The 22,075-nt window shown below is 39.0% G+C and overlaps 1 protein-coding gene across 5 annotated transcripts in view; it reads left to right on the top strand.

Annotated features, from left to right (window-relative positions):
* Positions 1-2,780: 2,780 nt before the first annotated feature.
* TLL1 (tolloid like 1) overlaps positions 2,781-22,075 on the top strand; it is a 216,871-nt gene continuing 197,576 nt past the window's right edge. For 2 of the 5 annotated variants that reach the window (XM_073892461.1, XM_025874003.2), the window contains exon 1: positions 3,039-3,970. In XM_073892461.1, coding sequence (XP_073748562.1) covers positions 3,802-3,970 — 169 coding nt within the window. In that variant the 5' untranslated portion in view covers positions 3,039-3,801. Of the gene's footprint in view, positions 3,012-3,038; positions 3,971-22,075 lie in introns of those variants that run through there. The other 3 variants (XM_073892462.1, XM_073892465.1, XM_073892464.1) reach the window with 3 other exon arrangements.

The following is a 22,075-nucleotide window of genomic DNA, read 5'->3' on the forward strand; positions in this document are numbered from 1 at the left end:
ATGGCTCGATAAGAAAATAGACTTTTTTTTAAAAGATTTGTTTATTTAAAAGTGGGGCACCTGGGTGGCTCAGTTGGTTAGGTGTCTGCCTTTGGTTCAGGTCCTGGGATCAAGCCCCTCATCTGGCTCCCTGCTCAGTAGGGAGCCTGCTTCTCCCTCTGCCCCTCCGCCTGCTTGTGCTCCTGCATGCGCTCGCTCTCTCTCAAACAAATAAATAAATCTGTTTTTATTTATTTGAGAGAGAGAGAGAGCATGAGTAGGAGTGGCAGAGGGAGTGGGAGAGGGAGAGAGTGGGAGAGAGGGAGAGAAGGGTAGGGGCAGACGGAGAGAGAGAGAGGGGGAGAGCATGGGGGAAGGGCAGAGGGAGAGAGAGGGAGAGAGCATGGGGGAGGGAGGTGGGAGAGGGAGAGATCCCAGGGTGGGGGGAAGGGACAGAGGGAGAGGGAGAGGGAGAGAGAATCTCAAGCTGACTCTGCCTGAGTGCGGAGTTAGACCCAGGGCTCCAGCTCAGGACCCTGAGATCCTGACCTGAGCCAAAACCAAGAGTCAGACACTTAACCACTACGCCACGTAGGTGCCCGCAAAATACACATTTCTAATTCACATTATCCACAGGGCAAGTTTATTTTAATTACTGTGATAGCAAACAGTATATACCAATTGGCATAGAGTTACCTCTTGCTTCAGCTCTCTTGGGTGGCTTTATTCCCTAAGGTTGCTGGCGGCTGATGGGGTCCTGCTGCAGGTGGTGATGGTGGTCAGGGGCAGTTGCCAGCTAGAAGCCAAAGTTACTTCAGCACATGTCTTACTAACGGAATCAATCACCTCTTTTTATCTTCCTGAGGAGATTGTATTCACATACTGCACATGTTTGTGGCTATATTCTGACTGAGGATTCAACTCTTTTCTCACATGCATATTCTTATTATCTGTTTTCTTCAAGTTCTTGCAAATTTATGTTTTTTTAATGGACAGGGCAAAATCTTTTGTTAGTTTGCAATCATAGCAACTATAGTAATAAAATTTAAAAAGTAGTTATTTTATCACTGTAGAGTTAGATTTAATAAATATTTTAAAGTAATATAATTAAATCAGGGATTGAGGCCTAGGATATTGTGGTGTAAATAACTATTCTCCACAGCTATTTTAGCCATAAAGAAACATTTCTATATTTTGGTTTGAGGTTTTACTATGTCAGTCATTCTAAATGTAGAATGTAAATTTATAAAATTGTGAAACTAAGCAATGATAAATTCTGAAGGAATCCATAATAGGCATCATTATATAATGAGGCAGATGTCCCTGTATGTTACTTTTTTTTTCAGGAAAAATGAATGAACATACTAATTCCTGCAAAGTAAGTGATATTTTAGGTAATCTCCAGGTACAAACTCTTGCCAACTTACCTATGGTAAAATAACCTAAGGAGATATTTGCAGTATGTAGATTAACAAGGGACATTTTCAAGGTTTGGGGATAGCAAGCAGGGACAGTTTCAGCAGCTCAAGAGCAAGGATCCTCTAAAGGAAAGTTGCATTTTTCTGGGCTTTCAGATGGGCTAAGCACAATACATTCTTGTTTGGCCCTGCACAAGAGCAACACCATTATTAATTATGCAAACCTTTTTTTGGATGGGTAAAAGAATTTGAGAATGACTCAGCAAGAGATTTCAAAACCAAATACCTCTACCTACTTATTGAACATGTTCTTTTCAGATCTGCTCTCTGTTCTGTGACCTGGGGTTAAAAGTTTGAGATCTACAGAAGGAAGTCTCCATTACTGCATTGGCCTCTGAGAAAGCCCCAGTTTTGCCAGGAATATCAAATCAGTTCTCCCTAGTCCTCGCATCCTTTTAGTCTTAGTTTAAGAGGGAAATAGATGATACTTCTTCAAGTTTAGCCTCCAATTTTTCTTTAACAACCATAAAACCTGGTCAAATCCCCTAACCTAACTGGGTTTACCTGTCAAAAGTATGTGTGTGGGTTGGAGGGTAGTTACTTTCACATTTTCCTCTAGATAACACTGTATATTGATGGCAACTTGGAAAAGGGGGACATTTAAATGTTAAATAAAGATGTAAAGGCAACAGAAGATTTTTTACAAGTCCTTGCTAAAGTGACAGTTCAAGATTTAGTTGGAAAAGGCAAGGCTCCCAATCACCAGTCTGGGGGAGGAGAAGTCCTCTCACCTATTTTGGAAACTACTTGCAGATGTGGGGAAACCACTGAATTGCTCACAACAGGGGTTTTGCAGAGATTTCCTCTGATTTTTTTTTCCTCCCCAATTTCCCACAACCTGTGTTTGTCTTGCGTCTGCTAGGCTGACATGTGGTTTACCTCGCTGATCCTGCTGCCAGGTTTTACACACTCTCCTCAGAAGTAAAACAACTGAAGCCGAAGGATACTGAGCAACTCCGGGTATGGGCGCCAGAACTGTCACAGAAAATTTGCTTCCCGAGTATTCCTTCCAACTTCCCTTCCTGCGCCCACGTGAGCCATAGCGCCAGCCCATCAGCAAGGTCTTAGCGTTTCCTGCTGCTGCAATCTGTAACTTGATTTTGGATTTTTTTTTTTTTTAATTGCAGTTCTGGGGATCTTAGTTCTTAGCAAAACTTTGTTGGTTGGGGGACTTTTAAAGCAGTCTTCTTCCTTACCCAAGTCGCGAAGGCTCAGACACTTTTCCTCCATTCCCGGGCTGCACTAAGGTTAAACCGCAGCAAAGGAAAGAAACACACACCCGCTGTTTATTTGGGGGGGGGGGAGGGGAAGTAGAGGTTTGCAGCTAAGTTATCACGATCCTTCGCGCCACCCCCGGTCTGGCACTCTTGGCTGACACGTACATCATCTATTAATTGCTGTTCGCGGACGCAGATACATAATATATTCATTTTTATCTTTAGTAAAATATAAATGGATTGTCAGAGCGCTCGTGTCTGTTTGTTTGTACAAGGCTATCAAAAGAAGTCAGAGAGGAGGCTGTGGCCCGGATCCTGACCCTGATTGTATGAATAAGTAAGCAGGATGCAAGTGATTGGGTTAGATGCTGCGAAGATTTTTTTTTTTTTTTCAAGTTAGGAAGAGGGTAAAAAGACAGCCTGGGTGGGGGGGGCGGGGGAGGCAAACGGTGTATCCCCAAATCCTCACACTTTTGCTCTTTTCAGTCAGTTGCTTTGCTGGCTTCTGCAGGCTTTTAAGGTCTCGCGGCGTAGAAATGCCTGCCCCCCACCCCCTTCCTCGGTCTCCCCTTTCAGTTCAGATGTGCTGATGTGCAGACCGGATTCATCTTCCCCGAGCGACGGCGGCGGCGGCGGCGGGCTCAGGCGGCGGCGGCGGCGGCAGCTCGCGCTCTACGGCGGGGTCCTGGCAGCGGCGGGGGCGCGGCGCGGGAGCCCGAGCTTCGGTGGCAGCTGAGCCCGCGGGGCGCCGCTCGCCCAGCCGCGGCCGCGGGAAGTTCGGCGGCCAGAAGGACGACCTGGCAGGCAGCGAGCGCCCGCTCCGCCAGAGCAGAGTTTGCCCGCAGCTGCCCCTCCCCGTCTCCGGGAGCCGAGCTCCTTACCTGCCCTCCGCCCACCCGCGGGCCCCTAGCCAACTTCTCCCTGCAACTGGGGGTAACAGGCACTTCTTGCCCTCTCTACTGTCCCGACGGCATCCGTATGTCTCCGGACACCTGAACACCCCAGTGTCGCCGAGGAGCCTCCCGGTAGGGAGAGGAGCACCGGTTCCCCTCGCACCGCACATCAGCGCGGACCGCGGACGCCTCACCTCCCGGTCCCGTCCCTTCCTTTTCCTCCAGGGGAGGAGGATGGGGTTGCAAAAGCTTCCCCCGAGGATGCTCGTGTGGCTGGTGGCCTCGGGGATTGTTTTCTACGGGGAGCTTTGGGTCTGCGCTGGCCTCGATTATGATTACACTTTTGATGGGAACGAAGAGGATAAAGCGGAGACGATAGATTACAAGGACCCTTGTAAAGCCGGTAAGTGCCTCTCCAGGTCGGGACGGTGGCGTGCGGGGGGCCGCCGCGCTGGATTTCCGAGGGGCGGTGGTGGGAGCTCACCTGTTTCCTTCCCTCTCTCGCCAGCCCCTCCGTCGCTCTGTCTCTTGCGCTCCTTTCCTTCCCCTCCCCACCCCCCCAAGTGACAGTCGCCACGGCCCGAGTTGACTGGAGTTCTGTGCTAGTGGGATCGAATGCCAAGCTCCCGGCTCCCAGTTTGGGAAAAAAGTCCAGAGTTCGGATTCCCTTCCCCTCCCCCAGCAAAACGAAACAAGCCGTAAACACAGCTGGCCTGCCGAGGGTTTTAAATACCAGCCCTCAGCGGGCTATATGCATCTGGAGGGGACTACACCTCCTCTTTGTTCCAGGGTGTGGTTCCCCAGTGTTCGCCTGAGACCGAGTTGGTCAGAGTTCCCCAAAAGATGGGTGGGGATGGAATTGCTACCTCGGGACACCTTTGCTTCCTCTTTTGCCAGGGATTTCAAGTGTGGGATCCAGGCGAGAAGGGGATTGTGACGATCTTGGAAGCTCTCAAGCTAGATGGAATTTAAATGCATTTGCCCATTTAAAATAAACCTTAAAAAAAAAAAGTCCAAGTTGTTACCCCATTCAAACTTGCGCCTTCCTTCCTGTGTACACCCCGGGGAACTGCAGTTTGACCTGCACTGCCTGAAGCTCAGCTTCTCCTCGCGCGCCCCGGAGCGCCCCGGGTCCTTCCCCTCTCCCTAACGCGTCCAGCGCCTCTGCGGGTCTCGCCTCCCGCTCCGGGCGGTGCTTCACTCCCACCGCCTCAGGTCGGAGCCGCACGTGCCGCGGCCGGCGACCACGTGAGCGCAGCGTTCCGGGACTCCCGGGGCGCTCCAGGTCCCTGACCCTGCGGAGTTGAGGTTGAGGTGACCGGAATTCATTGTGGACTCACGACTAACTTCGGGAGGAAGGTTACAAGGGTTGTTGGGGCCGGCTTCGTAGAGTTGTTTGTAGGCTGAAGGCACGTTCTGTCCCATCTCTAGAGGTGTGGGCTTTGGCGAAGCAAAGAGGAAGGGAGTGGGCAAAGTGCCCAAAGTACCTCTGCTTCTGCGGATTCTGTGCGGGCTTGGTCGGTATGTGACTGCGATTTCTTTCCTTTTCATAGCAAGGTAAACCTTATTCAACCTTTCTTGGTCCTGAAGGAAGGAGAAGTACACACAGTGAAGGAAAATGCTGGAAATTCCCTTGTTAATTTGTACTGTTGACACATTGCTCTGACAAGGAGCGTATGTGTGTTCTGTGCATGTTATCAGATCTTCGTTCGCGCTTACTGGAGATGGTTATTCAAAACTTGGAGTAGCTTAATAGAAACTTGTCAGTCTGGAACTCAGATTTCTGTTTTAATTCTGTTTTGTTTGTAAGTTTCCTCCTACCACCTTTAACACTCAGTCTATCCCACCAGAAGTTTCTTGGGCCTTCCCTGATGGCTTGGGGAGCAAGACACCATTCTGCTCTGATGGGTGACTAGTGGCTGGACAACCAGAATTCAATACCATACAACTCCCCAAACATACAAGTCCCCAATTTTATTGAGAAATTAATTTTGAATCATGTTTGCAACTGGGTGAAAATTGTGTACTTTCTTGTTTTAGATCATATAGAAATGAAGTGTTATTTCTAAAGATTGTCTAGGAAAAACATCTATTCTGATGCTCTGATGTATGAAAGATTCGACCAGCTATTAATATGAAAAAACCAGTGCATATATATACATTGACCTGATTTCAGGAAAATATAGTTTTCTATACAGATTCAAGTGAAAGTTTATGCCTTTTAAAAATCATTAATTTCAAATATGAATATAAGAAGTGTCAAAAATGAGCTAATACTATTTTCAGAAATTATGTTGTTTAGGCTTATCTTATGTTAGAAATTGTCCAGAATAAGGTTCTGTGAACATAACTGTTTTTTTTTCTATTTCAGAATGTTTTCAATTTTAAAATTTAAGTGGTTGCACCATGTGTATTGAAATCTGCCTCAAGCATAAATGTTTATTATCCTCAGCAAATAAACATCTAGGGCAAGAAAAAAAACTTCAAGAGCATTTACTTTTGTTTTTCCTTTAATACTGGTTTATTTTAGAGCATAACCTTTGAGTACAAGAAGCATACCTGTGTCTATGTGTATATTGTATATGTATAATGAAAAGAGAAGAATGGCCCAAGTGGAAGGCTGAGAAGTATATCCAAAATCTGAGATCACTTTTTAAATGATCAACCCTGCTTTTTAAATTTAGTGACATGAAAGGCTTTAATTTACCATCTTGGCTAAAGAGTGGCAAAGTCTTGGCTAAGAGTGTCCTACACCCTTTGGCATGGTGTAAGACAAGTAAAAGTTATAATAACAAGAAAAAAATTTAATAGCACATTGAACTCCCAAACAAGAGTCAAAAAAAGGTCACTAAAATAGAAAGATGATGACAGATATGTGAAAGAAGGCCACACAAAAGCCAGACAGGGTGCCCTCCAGATTCTGGGGCACCTTTAATCTGTCCTTTCCAAAGAGCAGAGTGGAGGGCATGGACTATAAAATAAAAGTGTCCTTTCTGCACTTTTCTAACAAAATACTAATTTTCCTCAAACTATATAGCGGCTTGATGTCATAATGACTAACATAGCTTTATAGTTTCAAAGCACTCTTAAGTACATTATTTCAGCTCAACACAACAGTCCAATGTGGTGGAACTTGTTAGTCTTTCCATTACACAGATAGGAAAACAGATGTTCCACAAGGTCAAATGGTTGTTAAGATTATCCAGAACTTGATTTGAAGTCTCCTGGCTGCAAAACCTGGCATGCAATTAGGTAGGTAGGTAGGTAGATAGATAGATAGATAGCTGAAATAATTACACTGCATCCTTAGCTGGCCTTTTGGAGGCCTCCCTAGAAATGCAAACAATAGAAATTTGTCCAGGTTTACCTAGAGTCTAGACTAATAGAAGTGCAGTTACTTTCATATCTGATAAGCATGAAATGACTAAGAACATAGTTTCATCTTTTCCAAACCCAATTATAATATAAAGTCTTTGAAGACAGAGGTCATACCTGATTTTTAATATTTATCCCAAGAATAGATTACCACTGTTGTTATCTGGTAAGTTCTCAATTCCTTCTCAATATCTATAGACTATAAATATTGATCTTCATCCCTTATCTACAAACTTCTATTCTAACCAGTAATGTTACCCAAGAAGAAATATTCTTAATACAACTTGTTAAAATTGCGCCATTCTTAATATATTTGTGAAACGCTGTAATTTTTATACCTATGAGAACTCTAATTTCAAGTTCATGGAACTACTGGACAGAAAGGAAGCCTTGTGTTAATTTAATTGAACTTTCACTTAGAAAGACATTTTGGTATAAGTGAAATTAGGTGAGTTAGTGCAGCATAACTAAAGATATATTTATATAGTCGAATCCATTAAGACAGGATATAGGTAATTGATCTCTATATATAGATAAACACAAAGATGCATATAATTCAAAGGGATATCTGATTGTCTTTCTTCAACATAGTACATAGTCATCTGAGTTTGCAATCTTACTCTCTCTAGTTCAGAAGGTTCCTAAGGGACACTAGGAAGCTGATGCTGCAGGAAGTCATTCCAGAACAGAGACTAAGGTATCCTGTTTCAGTGTTGTACTGTTCCAATAGGTGTTAATCAGAGTATTAATATCTGTAAAACTCAGTGTGCAAGTTAATCTTCCAGATTTGTCTGGAGATTACCTGGAGACCCGATAGACCAACTCTGTATTCCCTGCCTTCCTCCCTCCCTTCTTTTCTCTTTTTGTATTTAAGGGGATATCAGGAAAGCTCAGGCAATTAAAAATATAATATGTAATAAGGGAGATTGAAGAATTTAGTGTTTTGAATGATGGGTAGAGGCTAAGAAGAATGATGATGTAGAATATTTGTTCAGAAGCTTGTCCTTATCCTTTTGGACAAGTGTGAACACCCGGAAAAAAAAAAAAAGACTTTCTATCTTGAATCTTCTGAGTAAATGTCTCCTTTTCCTGGAAAAAATCCAAACATGGTTAAAGGTCAGTGACTTGCAAGGTTAAATTTGCCTTTGGAGTGGCATATGCAAGCCTGTTTATATAGAGATAGGCTTTTGGCCTCCTAAAGGATTCTTCTTTCTGCTGTTCTTTGTAATCAGTGTCCCAGTGTCCTGGTATACTAATTTTTGGGATTATTTTCATAAATTTATAATCTCTTGGTAAGATCTTCTCATTCTTTTCATCCCCAGTGCTGTACTTTCTAGCTTCAGAGTTAGCCTCCTAGGTATGATGTTTTAGAATTTGATGTTCAGCCCTGTGTCAACTTTATTCTTTCATAATATTAAATATTGAAGCGTATATTTCTTGGTCAGCACCTCTGTCGGTTGCCAAACCCTCATGTTAAAAATGCATTTCATAGAGTGGCTTTGCTTCACCAGCCTCTCTTCTCTTTTAGTTTTCATTCCTCAGATCTTGTTTTTAATTTTTTTCTTTTTCCTCCTGCTGTTTCTGATGCCAACTCAGAAGTAGCCAAAGTATAATTTTTGCAAAAGGGATGGATAGATATTATATTCTATATACTTGAATTCTGTTCATCATTTGCCAGTAGTGATTCTGTATCCCTTGTTGTGAGGGTCCACATCCATTTTTGGCCCATAAATGGCAGTTCCTGTTCCTAGGTATGAATCGGATAGACTATTTTTTTTTTTTTTACATATATCCCCACAGAGTCAGCCAGCTTTGAAGCTCCTTTTTGTTTGTTTGTAAGTAGTCTCCTGAGATCTTCCCATTTTTTTGCCCCTGATGAGGGTACTGTCATCTGCCAGTTCAAAATCTAGCTGGAATCCCTTCACTGAGGCAGTTTGGGTAGTAATTACTGGAATCTTTATGATTTCTGGCTCAGTAGATGCTGTTTGAGTCCTCCCTTCCCTGTTTAGGCCTCCTTAGTCTATAGTGGGACAGTTAAAAGTGTGTAAGAGCCTTGAAACGGCTTTTTGAGAAAGTTAGTGTATAATTCCACACTTTTCCTCTTGCCATCATGATGGCTCACTTTTCTAGGAAAACCTAATGTATGCCATGTACAGCTTCTTCTACAGAAACCATATTGTCTTTCCCTATGGTATACGTAAGAATCCTATTTTTGTACATCTTAGCAGCTTCCCCTGATTTAAAATTTAGTCTCACTTGTCTGTAGTTACCATAGCATTCTTTCTAAACCTTAAGAATATTAGTCACATTAATGATCTCTTAGGCCTCTTCATCAGCAAGTGTATTGGACAGAGGTTAGCCTTTAAATTTTTCTAGAACTCAGGTAGATGGTATCAAGTGCTAGTGATTTACCATCATTACTTTTTGTCTTTTTAGAATATTATCTATTGTTTAATAGTACCTTAGACCCGTCTGCTTAAAATATTTAAAACTAGGACCTCCCTAAGCTTTTCTAAGAATGCTTGGAAAAGATAGAGGTAAATAATCCATTTAAAATGAGGCCTTGCACATCCTGCTGGGACCATCTGGTGTCTGGGGAGGTGGGGGAAGGGGGCCATGCTGCTCCCCTGAACTGTAGGAGAGCCCCCTGCAGCATCTTGAGCCCATAGCTAGGCCTGGGCCAGGCCAAGGCTCAGGTGCCTGGCAAGGTTTCTGGGGATGTAGGATATCCTCTACTGGGGGAGTTTTGAGGCTTCTTACAGTTCTTTCATATTCTGAGATCTGGAGTTAATCCTGGACTTATCCTTCCTAAATGAAGGGGTGAAGAGTCCTCTCTGCAACCCTGGATTCAGTAGAATGATTTAGCAATATGGCTTTAGTGGTTTATTTCTTTTAGTTATCTATTGAATAATGATGCTTAGGGAGGAACATTAAAAAAAAAATTATAGCCTTAAAGCTATGGAATGAATTGTATAGAATGTGTTCTTTCCCAGAAAGCTGGAGGGAGGGAATCCCTTGCTTATTTATTTAGTTCTTGCCATTGTCAGCCCTGAAAATGGGATATTGACTATTAGATTTGAGACATTGTGGGTTGGCTAATGGAATGCTTGTTTTGTCAGCTCTTTACAAAATGTGTGCTAATCCTGTCAAGCTGTTTTAAGGAGCTCAGCTATATATTTGTATTAAGAAGTATTGTAAATTAGGTGTTAATTGAAATCCAGAAAGTGAACCAAGGAGGCATTTGTCTTACTCAGCTCTTCCCTTGCAGTTTACATTTAGAGTTTGAGCTAAACTATTTGCTACGGACCATATTAAAACAAAACAAAACAAAACAAAACAAAACAAAACAAAACAAAACACTTTCTTGAATGATAATAGTTCTAAAAAGTTGAAACCATACATTAAGAAGGTCAGAAGTGCTTCCACATATATTATTTTTCCCAAACAAAATCTAATGTTATGTATTAGTATCCTACTCAAAGCATACACCTTAATGTTTAAAAAAGACATTTCAACAGTTTTTAACACACTGATTTTACAAATCAGGGGAGTTCCATGGGGATGGAGTCACAAGGTATATATTTACTATCGGCATTTGATGTCTTTCCTGTGTTGTTAACTTCCTATTGATGATATTTAATTCATGTGTTGGGGGAGGCAGAGGTGGAGGTGTAGGAGGGTAGAATAGCTTTTTCATTCTTTACATTTCTCATCTGTGTTAAACTGTCAGCACATGGATTGTGTACCACAGGGTCTCCCCGAATGGCCCCTGGCCTGGTAGCTGGTCTCAACATCTCCGAGCTCTCTTCTTTGGCCATGCGTGGATTTGCAGTGTTTATTAGGATAATCTCTACTCTTGAGCAGCATTGGGAACCCCCTTGGCCTCAGTTCTGTGGACTAGTGATACTGAAAGGATGGTGCTCCATTCCTCTAGGCAAATACCTAGTAGATGAGAGTTTATAATATTTTGTGTTTTGTATTCAGATTATTGTGTTATTAAGCATACCTCATATGTAGAAGTTAAACTTTTGAAATACCCCAGGGAAGAATATCATGCATAACTAGAAAACAGCCACACGGAGAACTTTCTAGAGAATGAATTCTTGGACCCCATATGCCTCACATATCTAGGAATTGCCTTTGTGACTCATGTCAAAATCACATAATTCCTATTTTCACATTAAACATTTTAAATTGTCTCCTATCTTCAACATATCTCCATCAGTTAATATTATTGTTACCCCTTTTGGATATATGAGGAAACAGACTCAGAAAGGTTCAGCGGCGGGGCCGTCATGACAGTTGCTAAGTGGTGAGAACTTGAACCCAGGTTCTGTATTTCAGATCCCCTTCTTTTTTTGAATCCCCTGCGCTGGCTCTTCAGCCAGTACAAATGTGTTAAGACTGGCAATTGAAGTGATGGTATTTGTATCATGGGCACCTATCCATTGTGGCAAATGACTTTCTTTAGTGAGAATACACCTTGCCTTCAACACTCTTGCATTTTATGACCCACTACTGTAATGTCAGAGTAAGGCCAGTAGTTTTAATTGCATGGAATATGATACAGGGCAGATCCTAGTCCCTTTCAAAAGAGTATTACCTTAGTGTGGGGAGTTGCAAATGAAATGCCCAGTTATGTATGGGACAAACAAAAATGCATATGATTAATTTTAATAGAGTTAGAGAAATATGTGAGTGCTAAATAGTGTCAGGGAGACACTGCTTCCCGTTGCCCCAAGCATTTAATTGTGACAGCAGGCTTTTCATGTCTGTTAAGGCAGCGGCTGAGTTGGATTTAAGCAGAATTCCGTCATGAGTGTCCCATTCTTGGCACAGGCTCTGACGTTTTGTGTGGTATGTGTTAAATTGTTTCACACTTTAGATTTGCTGTCTGAGTATTCATTCAGTGCATGATTATGAGCCCATAAAGAGTGTGAAGAACATCCTTTCAAATGCAGGCGATGCAGGAAAGTGGTTTATTGTGTACATTATGTATGTAAATGATGTGTGAATGCCTTTGAGAAAACAAATATGCCGTGAGAAGGTTCTTAAATAACTTCATCTTTTCAATCCTAACTTGTCTAAAAGCCCTAAGGTCAAAAACTTGAAAGCCTTGGGGGATCATAGGGTTAACTAAACTTCTTGGAACTCCAGTGTGGTTTCCTAAGACTAGGAAGTCTGGCATGTTCAAAATATATACTTTATGTAATATTTACTAAATTACAATTTCTTTGAAGAAAACATGCTACTTTTAGCAAATTATCATGTGTTCTAGGAGGAAGAGTTCCTGCTTGTATTTTTTCTCAAACAAATGGGTAAGAACAGAATCTGGTGAAACAGGCTTCCCTTTTCTATTTTCTTCTTTTCTAAACCTAAGAACCAAGGGGATGTTTTTCTTTTAAAACTAAAAGAAGCACTGAAAAGTACCAGGGGAAGAAATAGTATATATTTGGACCTGGGTTGACTGTGGCCTGCAGGCAGCAACCAAAGGAGGAATAATTAGGATTTGCCATTTGGAATGGGTAACGGAAGTAATGACCTAAATCAGGGGTTTGTGTTGCCTTCTGTTTCTGTGGGGAAAGAGATTTGTGAGATTTGCTGGGTGAACTCGTGACCAGGAGTTAAATTACAGAAAAAAAGATACTGAGTATAAGATACACCTCCAGTGTGTCCAGGATTAAAAAAATTTACAATAAGAAGAGACTTCCAGTGCGTGTAATGGTGGAAGGGGCTTCATATACAAAACTGTATGCAGCATGAAGAAATTACCCCATAACATATTTTATTTCTATATTGAATGGTACCCGTAGCTTAGTGTTTTAAGATAACTTATCATATGGCACCCAGTGACAGAATCAGAATTTGAATCCAGAACTCTGGATTCCATGTGTTGCCATGTTGCTGCTGCTGCAGCTTCATCTTTCTTTTCTCTCTCTCCCTCTCTCTTTTGGATAGGTATATTTTTGAGAATTGGGGTTGGTTTCAAAAATTATTATTTTTTTAAGGTTTTATTTATTTATTTGACAGAGAGCACGTGCACAAGCAGGGGGAGCAGCAGAGGGAGAGGGAGAAGCAGGCTCTCCACAGAGCAGGGAGCCCGATGCGGAGCTCGATCCCAGAACCCTGGGACCATGACCTGAGCCCAAGGCAGCCGCTTAACTGACTGAGCCACCCAGGTGCCCCTCAAAAATTATTTTTTATGATTTCAGGGAGACTGAATAGTGTATCTGTTAAAAACTTGGGGTCTGGAGTGAGATGGGCATGGCTTCTAATACCAGACCCACCATATGGTGACTGTGTGTGGCTTTTTGTAGCTCCTCTTATGCTTCAGTTTTCTCATCTATAAAATGGAGATAAAGTTATGATCCTCATGGTGTTATTACATGAATGTAAAGTAAAAATCACTCTGTCTGGAACATAGTAAACACTGTATAATTTTTACTCGTAGTACTAAAAATAGGAGGTAGAAGTTTTTTTTTAAATTGCAACTACTTATTTGTGGGAAGATGATCTTTATAAAAACATATGTAGATAAAGGTTCTTTTTTCTTGTCATATATAAAAATGCATTCATATCTCAAGTCCTCTCAAGTCCTCTAAATCTTGGATTTGAGAGGTTAAATCTCCAACTGGAAAGGTAAGGGAGGTTTGGAAAGGTAACAGGGATAACCAATATACACATTTCTTGGTGGTGTTCTCTTGGCTATTTCCTCCGATGCTTAATAGACCCAAAATATATTGACAATTTTCAATTCACATTGACTAATGTGTGAATAGAATCTTGGCTATATAGTCTTTCAGTAATTTCTGGTACAGATTTTATTTGCCATCTGGATTAACTTGAAGAGCTTACATACTCAAAATCCTATGTTTACACAGAGCTAAGTTTAAGCACATGGCTCTAAGCTACAAATATTCATAAATTCATCAAACCTTTATTGAACACTTACTGTGGATGAAACAGGGATTTATTGGAATTCCAGAAGTATGAAATATGATACAATGCCTGACCTGGTATAAAGTTTTAACTTTATCATTTTTAGGTAGATAATATTTTCTGTATAAATAGTTGCTTATATACTAATCACTTAACTGTATGCTAAAGTTATTTCAATTTATGCATTTGAAAATGGGTACTATTATATATATATATATTTTATTTTATTTTTTATTTTTTTTAAAGATTTTATTTATTTACCTGACAGAGAGAGACACAGCGAGAGAGGGAACACAAGCAGGGGGAGTGGGAGAGGGAGAAGCAGGCTTCCTGCGGAGAAGGGAGCCCGATGCGGGGCTCGATCCCAGGACCCTGGGATCATGACCTGAGCCGAAGGCAGACGCTTAACGACTGAGCCACCCAGGCGCCCCGAAAATGGGTACTATTATAAATTGTGACAATCGAGATATATATTCTTATAAATTTTTTTCTGGAATTTTCTTTACTCATGATATATGAAGAGTAAAGCTTTGTGGAGAGCATAAAAACTTTTAAGAAAGTACTTTGCAGACTTTGTTATTTGGCAGTGGATTGGGATGGGATATAACTAATAATTACTTATGAAATTATTTGGAAGAAGTCTGTATTGGTAATATGATTTCCATTTATTGTTCTCAGATAGCTTGATTCAGAGATTTCAATTAATTTTTGTCATATTTTCCTACATTATCTACTAGAGTACATTTCTGTCCTTCACACAGTATCTTTATCCTTAAATATATTTAAATGTACATGGTTGGCTTTTTCTTTGTTTACAGGTCCAAGAGAAGCAAAAAAAAAATGGTAAATGAAAAAAAAAGTCTAGTCTTTTCACTTGCACTATTCTACTGTGGTTTTGAAAAGCAAATATAAGTTTTGCTTTCTTTAAATAATTTGGTGTGGGTAGTGGTATGGCAACTGGAAAACAAACTGGGTTGATAGTAAGAAATGTAATTTCCACTACTGCCTCTGCTCTTGTAGTTGTGTGTAACCTTGGGGATGTCCCTTGATTTTCTGGGACCTCAGTTTCTGAGGTTTAGAAATCTCTAAGACTGTCCAAGCTACAAAGCTTTCTGAACCTGATATCCCTGACATCAGAAGTAAGAGCTCTTCTGAAGTGGTATCAGGAAGTTGCAGGGCCAATGACTTATACTGTTCATTGAGAGGGAAGGGAAGATGCTTACACCTCTCCAGTGGGCACTTTTGTTAAGTACCCCCTCAGGTTTCTCATGGCTCCAGCCAAATCTTGGCAACCAACAGACTGCAGCTGCAATCACTGTGGAGCTCCTTGACTTGACTTTGCCAAAATTATCGTTGAAAGCATTTATGCATCATTTCCCATTCCTCTTTTCCAGCCTCAGTCCATCAGTAAAAAATTTGTCAAGACAGTGACCAGGTATGCAGACATCACCTATGTGCTTTTCAGAACTTGTTAGTTTCACATTACCATTAAAATCAAACGTTGCTCTATTTGTTTCACTGGAGAGATGATTGCTTGTCAGATGGGCAGAAAATGGCCATTGGATGGAGAGAAATCAGTTCTTTCAAGTTGGAGGTCAATATTCATAATGGAGAGAAGAAGAGCTATAGGCAAAGGATCTATGGGAAAGTTTTTCTGGCTTAAAGTATTTTATGAAATGTACAATATATTAAAATATATATTCTTATATCAATTAATCACATATCTATCCTGAAAACATTCTTCTATTTGGTACAAGTGTAATTGTTAATTATCTCTATAAAATTCAGTTTCATAAACTTTCAATTTATCTGAATTGTCTAGTAAAGAACTACTTTTTTTCATCATAAGTTAATTTATCTTATGTATTTATAGTCTTTTTGTTTTTAATGAAGAATCTCAAATTCTCAAACAAATCATTGCCAAAGGAAGTTTTCGTTTTTGAGCTTTATAATAGTAAAGAATGAACTCCGAGAGATATTAGTATCATGAATCTAAATAGTGTTGTTGTACTTAAACAGCATTGGATAGTGTGTCAGGTGACTTAGGTGCAAGTCTCAGGTCTTCTGTGTTTAATTCTATTATTTTGGTTTACTTAATGGTGCTGAACTTAAATTCTCTCATTTGTAATATTGGGATAGTGTTACCTCATCTGTGAAACAAGTAAGGATTAAATGCATAAGTGTGATGCACTGTACAGATGTAAATTAATACAACCAATATTTTGCACCTGGTGTGTTTCAGGAAGATGGGGCGATACAAATAAGATGTGTCCCTTCTTATAATGATTTCAAAAGCTATCAGAAAAAAGGCAACAAATATTTCAATTATCAATGTGAAAGTGCAGTAAACAAAATATTGTGGTAACATGGAGGAAGGAATGCATTAATTATGTTTGGGATGGGGAAGGCTTCTCAGGGAAGGTGCATTTGAGTTGAATCTCAGTCTTGTAAGTTTTTCTCCTGGACAAAAGGTGGTGCAAAACCTTATAGAGTTAAATAAGATTAAAAACTGAAGTGTGAAGATTCATGGAATTTTATGAAAGAGGAGGTAGTAAAGGAGGTGGTAAATAGTCTAATGTGGGTAGTGCAGAGGGTATGTAAGGGTTTGTGCTTTGGCAAGAAATGATTTGGGAAAGTGCAGTGTAAAGAATTTTTAATGCCCAGGGTGTGGAGGTGATCCTGATCCCCTTTGCATCAGGATGGGAATTTACTGGAAATTTAGATCAGATTACTGGCTTATAACAACCTTATTTTTTAGAGATAAGTGGGGATGTAAAGAATGGTCTGATATGGTAGCTCTAGGAAGTAAGAAGCATGTGGGAGCAGGGAGACTTGTTACAGCTATGGTAAAAATAGTGGCAAGTGTTGCATTTGTACTGTGGCAGTAGTTATAGAAAAGAGGGATTAAGTTTAAGAGACCAGTCACCAACTGGTTAACCTTGGGGGTGAGGGTCAGAGGGAGAAAAAAAGGAGGACTCAAAGATGATGTCTCCATGGCTGTACACTTGAGTGACTAGAGAAACAGGGATATAACAAAGCAAGGTAAGAAACACAGAATAATAATAATAATTTAAAAAAACAGTTTGTCTTTTGTAAAGCAAAAAAGTTTTAAGATCCCTTTGAGTTGCACATACCTGATGTTTGTTATCATAGGTCCCCTCATGTTGTTATTCTTCAGGGCTATATTGGTTATATTTGGACTTTTGTATTCTTTATTAACTTTGAAATCAACTGTCCTGTTCCACTGTTTAGATTCGAAATGCCTTGAACCTATGGATTAATTTAGAGAGAATTATTTTTATGATATTGAGTCTTCTAATCCATGAACATGGTATGTATCTGCATTTGTTTAGGCTTTCTTTAATATGGTTTAACACATTTTTAGTATTTTTAACTATAAAGTTTTGTTCTGCATGTTTTGACACATTTATTCATATATTTCCTATTTTCTGATGACATCAGTGTACCATTTTATGAAATTTCTTTTAAGCCATTTACTGCTGTTGTGTAGAAATGTATTTGATTTTTAATATGTTTACTTTTTACTGCAAATCCTTGCCAGTCTGTCACTCATATTAATAACTTATCTGTATATTCTTCACAAGGCAATCAGCTCATCTGCAGTAAACCTGTAACTTTGTTTCTTCCTTTATAATTCCTATGCTTTTAATTTAATTTAATTTTCTTGCCTTATGTGCTGATAGTCTTCCAGTGTTATTTGGAAATGATGACTGAGGGCTAGATTACTCAGTTCTCAATTTTAAGTAGAATGCTTTAAATTATTTATCAGCTATGCTATTTGGTGTCCTTAAAAATAGATAATTTTTATCAGATTAAAGAATTCTGCTTTTACTGAGATGATATGATTATTTTTATTTTACCAGTTAGTATGGTATATTAGAATAATTGATGGACTGATATTAACCCACTTTGCATTTCTGGGATGAACCCAATTTGAACATAATCCATTATTCTTTTTACATCCTTGTATTCTGTTTATTGATATGTACTTCAGAATTTTTGTTCTGTGTTCATTAGTTAAGTTGGCCTTACTTTTACTGTTCTTGTTGGGTTTTGGTGTCAAGGTTGTGTTAGCCTCATAAATACTCTGGAATATTTTGTGGAAGATTGGATTTATTTGTTCCTTTAGTGAATTGAAAGGATTATTCTTTGTTTGTGTCCAGTGTATGGCATTACTAACAGTTCAGGACAAGTTTATTTTTTCAATTTTTATTTTTTTTAAAGATTTTATTTATTTATTTGACAGAGAGAGAGACAGCGAGAGAAGGAACACAAGCAGGGAGAGTGGGAAGGGAGAAGCAGGCTTCACATGCAGCAGGGACCCCGGTAAGGGGCTTGATTCCAGGACCCTGGGATCATGATCTGAGCTGAAGGCAGACACTTAACGACTGAGCCACCCAGGCGCCCCCAGTTCAGGACAAGTTTAAACTAAATTATCTGCTTGAGTTTATTAGGCTACCATGGTAGTATAAATTTGGAATGCAAACCTACTTTGGAGATGATTTTTGCCTATGACATTTGAGAGGATATTTGCTTTTCTCTCTCCTATTTAGTTTTAAGCTTCCAGATAATGAGATTTTGTGTAGTTACCTGGGGTGGTATGAATTTAATTTTTATTCTTATACACAGGCAGGCCAGATTTGGGAGTCTTGGATTTTTGGGGAGTTGCCTATTATACTTTCCAGCTTTGCTGGTCCTTGAACTGTCTTCTTTCTCCTGAGCCCTGGTTGATAACAAAACTCAATAGTCAGGTCAACCAAGCTTGGTAAATCCCCTCACTTGAGAGCTGGCTTTAGTCTTTTGCCTATTTTTCGGTGTTCCCTTCTTCACTCAACCATGAAAATGTTCACTCATCCTGTCCTACATTCGGGGAGATTTTTAAAATATTTTATCTCCCAATTTTAGTTATGCAGGAGGCTCCAGTACCTAGTCTGCCATGTTGGTAGAAATAGCAGTCTTTATAAAGGATTTTATTTTTTTTTCAAAGATTTTATTTATTTATTTGAGAGAGAGAGAGAATGAGAGAGAGAGCACATGAGGGGGGGAGGGTCAGAGGGAGAAGCAGACTCCCCCCTTAACCAACTGAGCCACCTAGGCGCCCAGGATTTTAAATACTAAAAAGATCTTTCTAATGTTAAGCATCATCAAGGAATTCCTTTTTAGAATTTGCAAATTATGATGATTAAATGGCTTTATTTAAAACTAATTTATCATTTTATATAAATATAACCATAAGGTCTTCTATGAGATTATACCATATGTTTAGTTTGGTTCATAATGATCAAGCCACCATTTGTTTTAGCTGACTTTTCAGTACATTCATTCAGTCCTAGGTATGCACAAGAACTCCAGAAGTTTCATGAATTTTGTGTGAAGATATCATTGTAAATGTAAACATTTTCATGCCCCTCACTTGAAAGAATTAAATTCAGATTTCACGGGGAAAGAAAATCCCTATGTAACTCAAACTAGCCGTTGTGATTTGCAAGGGAAAGACACTGCTTGAAGGAAGCAGTATACAAGTTACCTGTACTGACTTGCTGCCTTAAGGCAAATGTGATTACTCTTTAACCTTTTTTAAAAAAGCTAGTATTATATTTTTCTTTAAATTACTGTGATGTAGATCAGGAATGTGTTTTAGCATATTTTGATATTTAATGTATTCTGTTTTACTGATTTTGAAAACATAGAGAAGCAACCCAACATTATTTAATCTCTTTAATTTTTTAAAATTAATAAGGTTTTTCTTTTTTTATTTAAAATAAGCAGAATTTCTTTAACCTCTTCTCACATGGTTATTAAAACTTTTACTAATATGACTTTAACCTCAATTAACAACTCATTCAAAATTTCCTGTTACCCTTTAGTTATAAGTCCTCAAAGGAAATACTATTCTAATTTGTAAAAATATACCTCTGAAGGTACCCTTAGAGATTATAACCCGAAACGCCTCATATTAGAGGCACTACAATGCTGTTTTAAAGTCCTAACCAATCCCAATTATCATGCTTAACCTATGTTGAAACAGATTATGCAAACAGGTAGAGTTGGAGGTGGTGATTTTATTATGTATGAATGGAGGTGAGTTAGTGAATGTGTCATTTACTGATTCAGTGTGGTTTCCTGATAACATGCTATTAATGATTTCTTTCAAATAAGCATTGCTCTCTCTATGCCTCTTTTAAAACACAGATGCTCTTTGCTTGGTAAGTATCAAGTCATTAACATGAAAATCATTAACATGGAAGATTAGGTCAATTTTATAAATGTTCTAGGAACAGAAAATAAGAAGGTGGAGAATGAAGCTCTAAGGATAATCCTATCCTACTTCACCTTGCTTTTGGGCAGTTCCTAGTCTGGGTACACCAGTGACTCTCTTGCCCTTAAACTTTTGCATTCTTTTTATTGGTGCCTCTGCATTGTGCTCAGTTTTTCTTGCTCAGCTTATTTTGTTTTATTCAGCAGATTGTCCTAATCTAACGGAATAGTTAGCTGACTACTGATTAGTGTATGCATGTAAGAAGACTACCCAAGGCTCAGAAAATAACTACCCTAAAAAGATAAGACAGAAAAATCCTTGGAGCTCACACAGAGCTGGTAATAGTGTTCTGTTCTCACCTAGCAGAAAGGAAAAACTCCATAATTTACTGGATATCAGGTAGATATCCTGAGAAGTGTTTTTCCAGAGTATTGGGAAAAACTTAGCTGTAGACTAAACACTACTCTGGTCCTTTCTAACAAAGCTTGAAAAAAAGACCAGAAAGGATCCAAGTAACTTCACTGTTTCCCAGAACAAAACTCAAGAATATTTATAGGAATATAAAAATATACAGCAACCAGCAAGTTAAAATTCAATCAGTATTGCTTCTGGCATGCAATCAGTATTGCAGCATTGCTTTAAGAGGCAAAACAAAACAAAAAAAAACCAAAAAAACCAAAAAAGCCCCTCCCCGCCAAACAAAAAGAAAACACTGGAAACAATGGGAGTGTCTATCATTAAGAAAATGGTTGATTAAAATATGTTATATGGTTAGTAGAGAATAAAATGAAGCAATTGAAAAAATTAGTTAAGCATGTATCTCTTGACCTAGAGAGATATTCATGGTATAATAAGTAAAAACTCCAAAAAATGCACAAACAAAAATTATATATTTGTCTATATATTGCTTACATATGAAAGATAAAGAAATAGAAAAAGATAAGGAAGGATACACATCAGAGTGATAGTATTTGTTAGCTGAGGAAATGGAACTGAAGTAGGGTATGGAGACCTTTATAGGCATACTTGACTTTATTGTACTTTATTGAACTTTGCAGATATTGTGTTTGTTTTTGTTTTTTTTTTATAAATTAAAGGTTTGTGGAAACTCTGCATTAAGCAAGTCTGTCTGTTAATGCCATTTTTCCAATAGCTTATGCTTATTTCATGTCTCTGTGTCACATTTTGGTAATTTCTCACAACATTACAAAATTTTTTATTATTATATTTGTTATGATGATCTGTGAGCAGTGATTATGATTTGCTTCAGCTCAGATGGTGGTTAGCAATTTTTAGCAATAAAATATTTTTAAATTAAGGTATATACATTGTTTTTCTTTTTTTGACATAATGCTATTATACACTTTGTATTATAGCATTAACCAACTTTTATATGCACTGGGAAATCAAAACATTCATTGGACTCATTTTATTGCAATATTTGCTTTATTGACATGGTCTGGAACAGAACCTGCAATACCTCTGAAGTCTGCCAATTTTTTCTTTCATATAATTTTTTTTCTTTTTTTTTAAGATTTTATTTATTTATTTGAGAGAGAGAATGAGAGATAGAGAGCACCAGAGGAAAGAGAGTCAGAGGGAGAAGCAGACTCCCTGCCGAGCAGGGAGCCCGATGTGGGACTCGATCCCGGGACTCCAGGATCATGACCTGAGCCGAAGGCAGTCGCCTAACCAACTGAGCCACCCAGGCGCCCTCTTTCATATAATTTAATTATTTCACTTGTAAAATAAGCATAAATTATCTCATAATTTTTTAATCTTTAAAATATTTAAGAGAAAAAATGACAGACTATATGAGGATATTAAAGACCATTATGATATAAAATGACAGCATAGAAATATTAATTTGACTATATGCTTTGATTTTACAACTGTAAAAATGAGATATGGATG

Source organism: Callorhinus ursinus, unplaced genomic scaffold, assembly GCF_003265705.2.
Source record: "Callorhinus ursinus isolate GAN/ISIS: 27379988/994484 unplaced genomic scaffold, GSC_fseal_2.0 scaffold4, whole genome shotgun sequence".
NCBI lineage: Eukaryota > Metazoa > Chordata > Mammalia > Carnivora > Otariidae > Callorhinus > Callorhinus ursinus.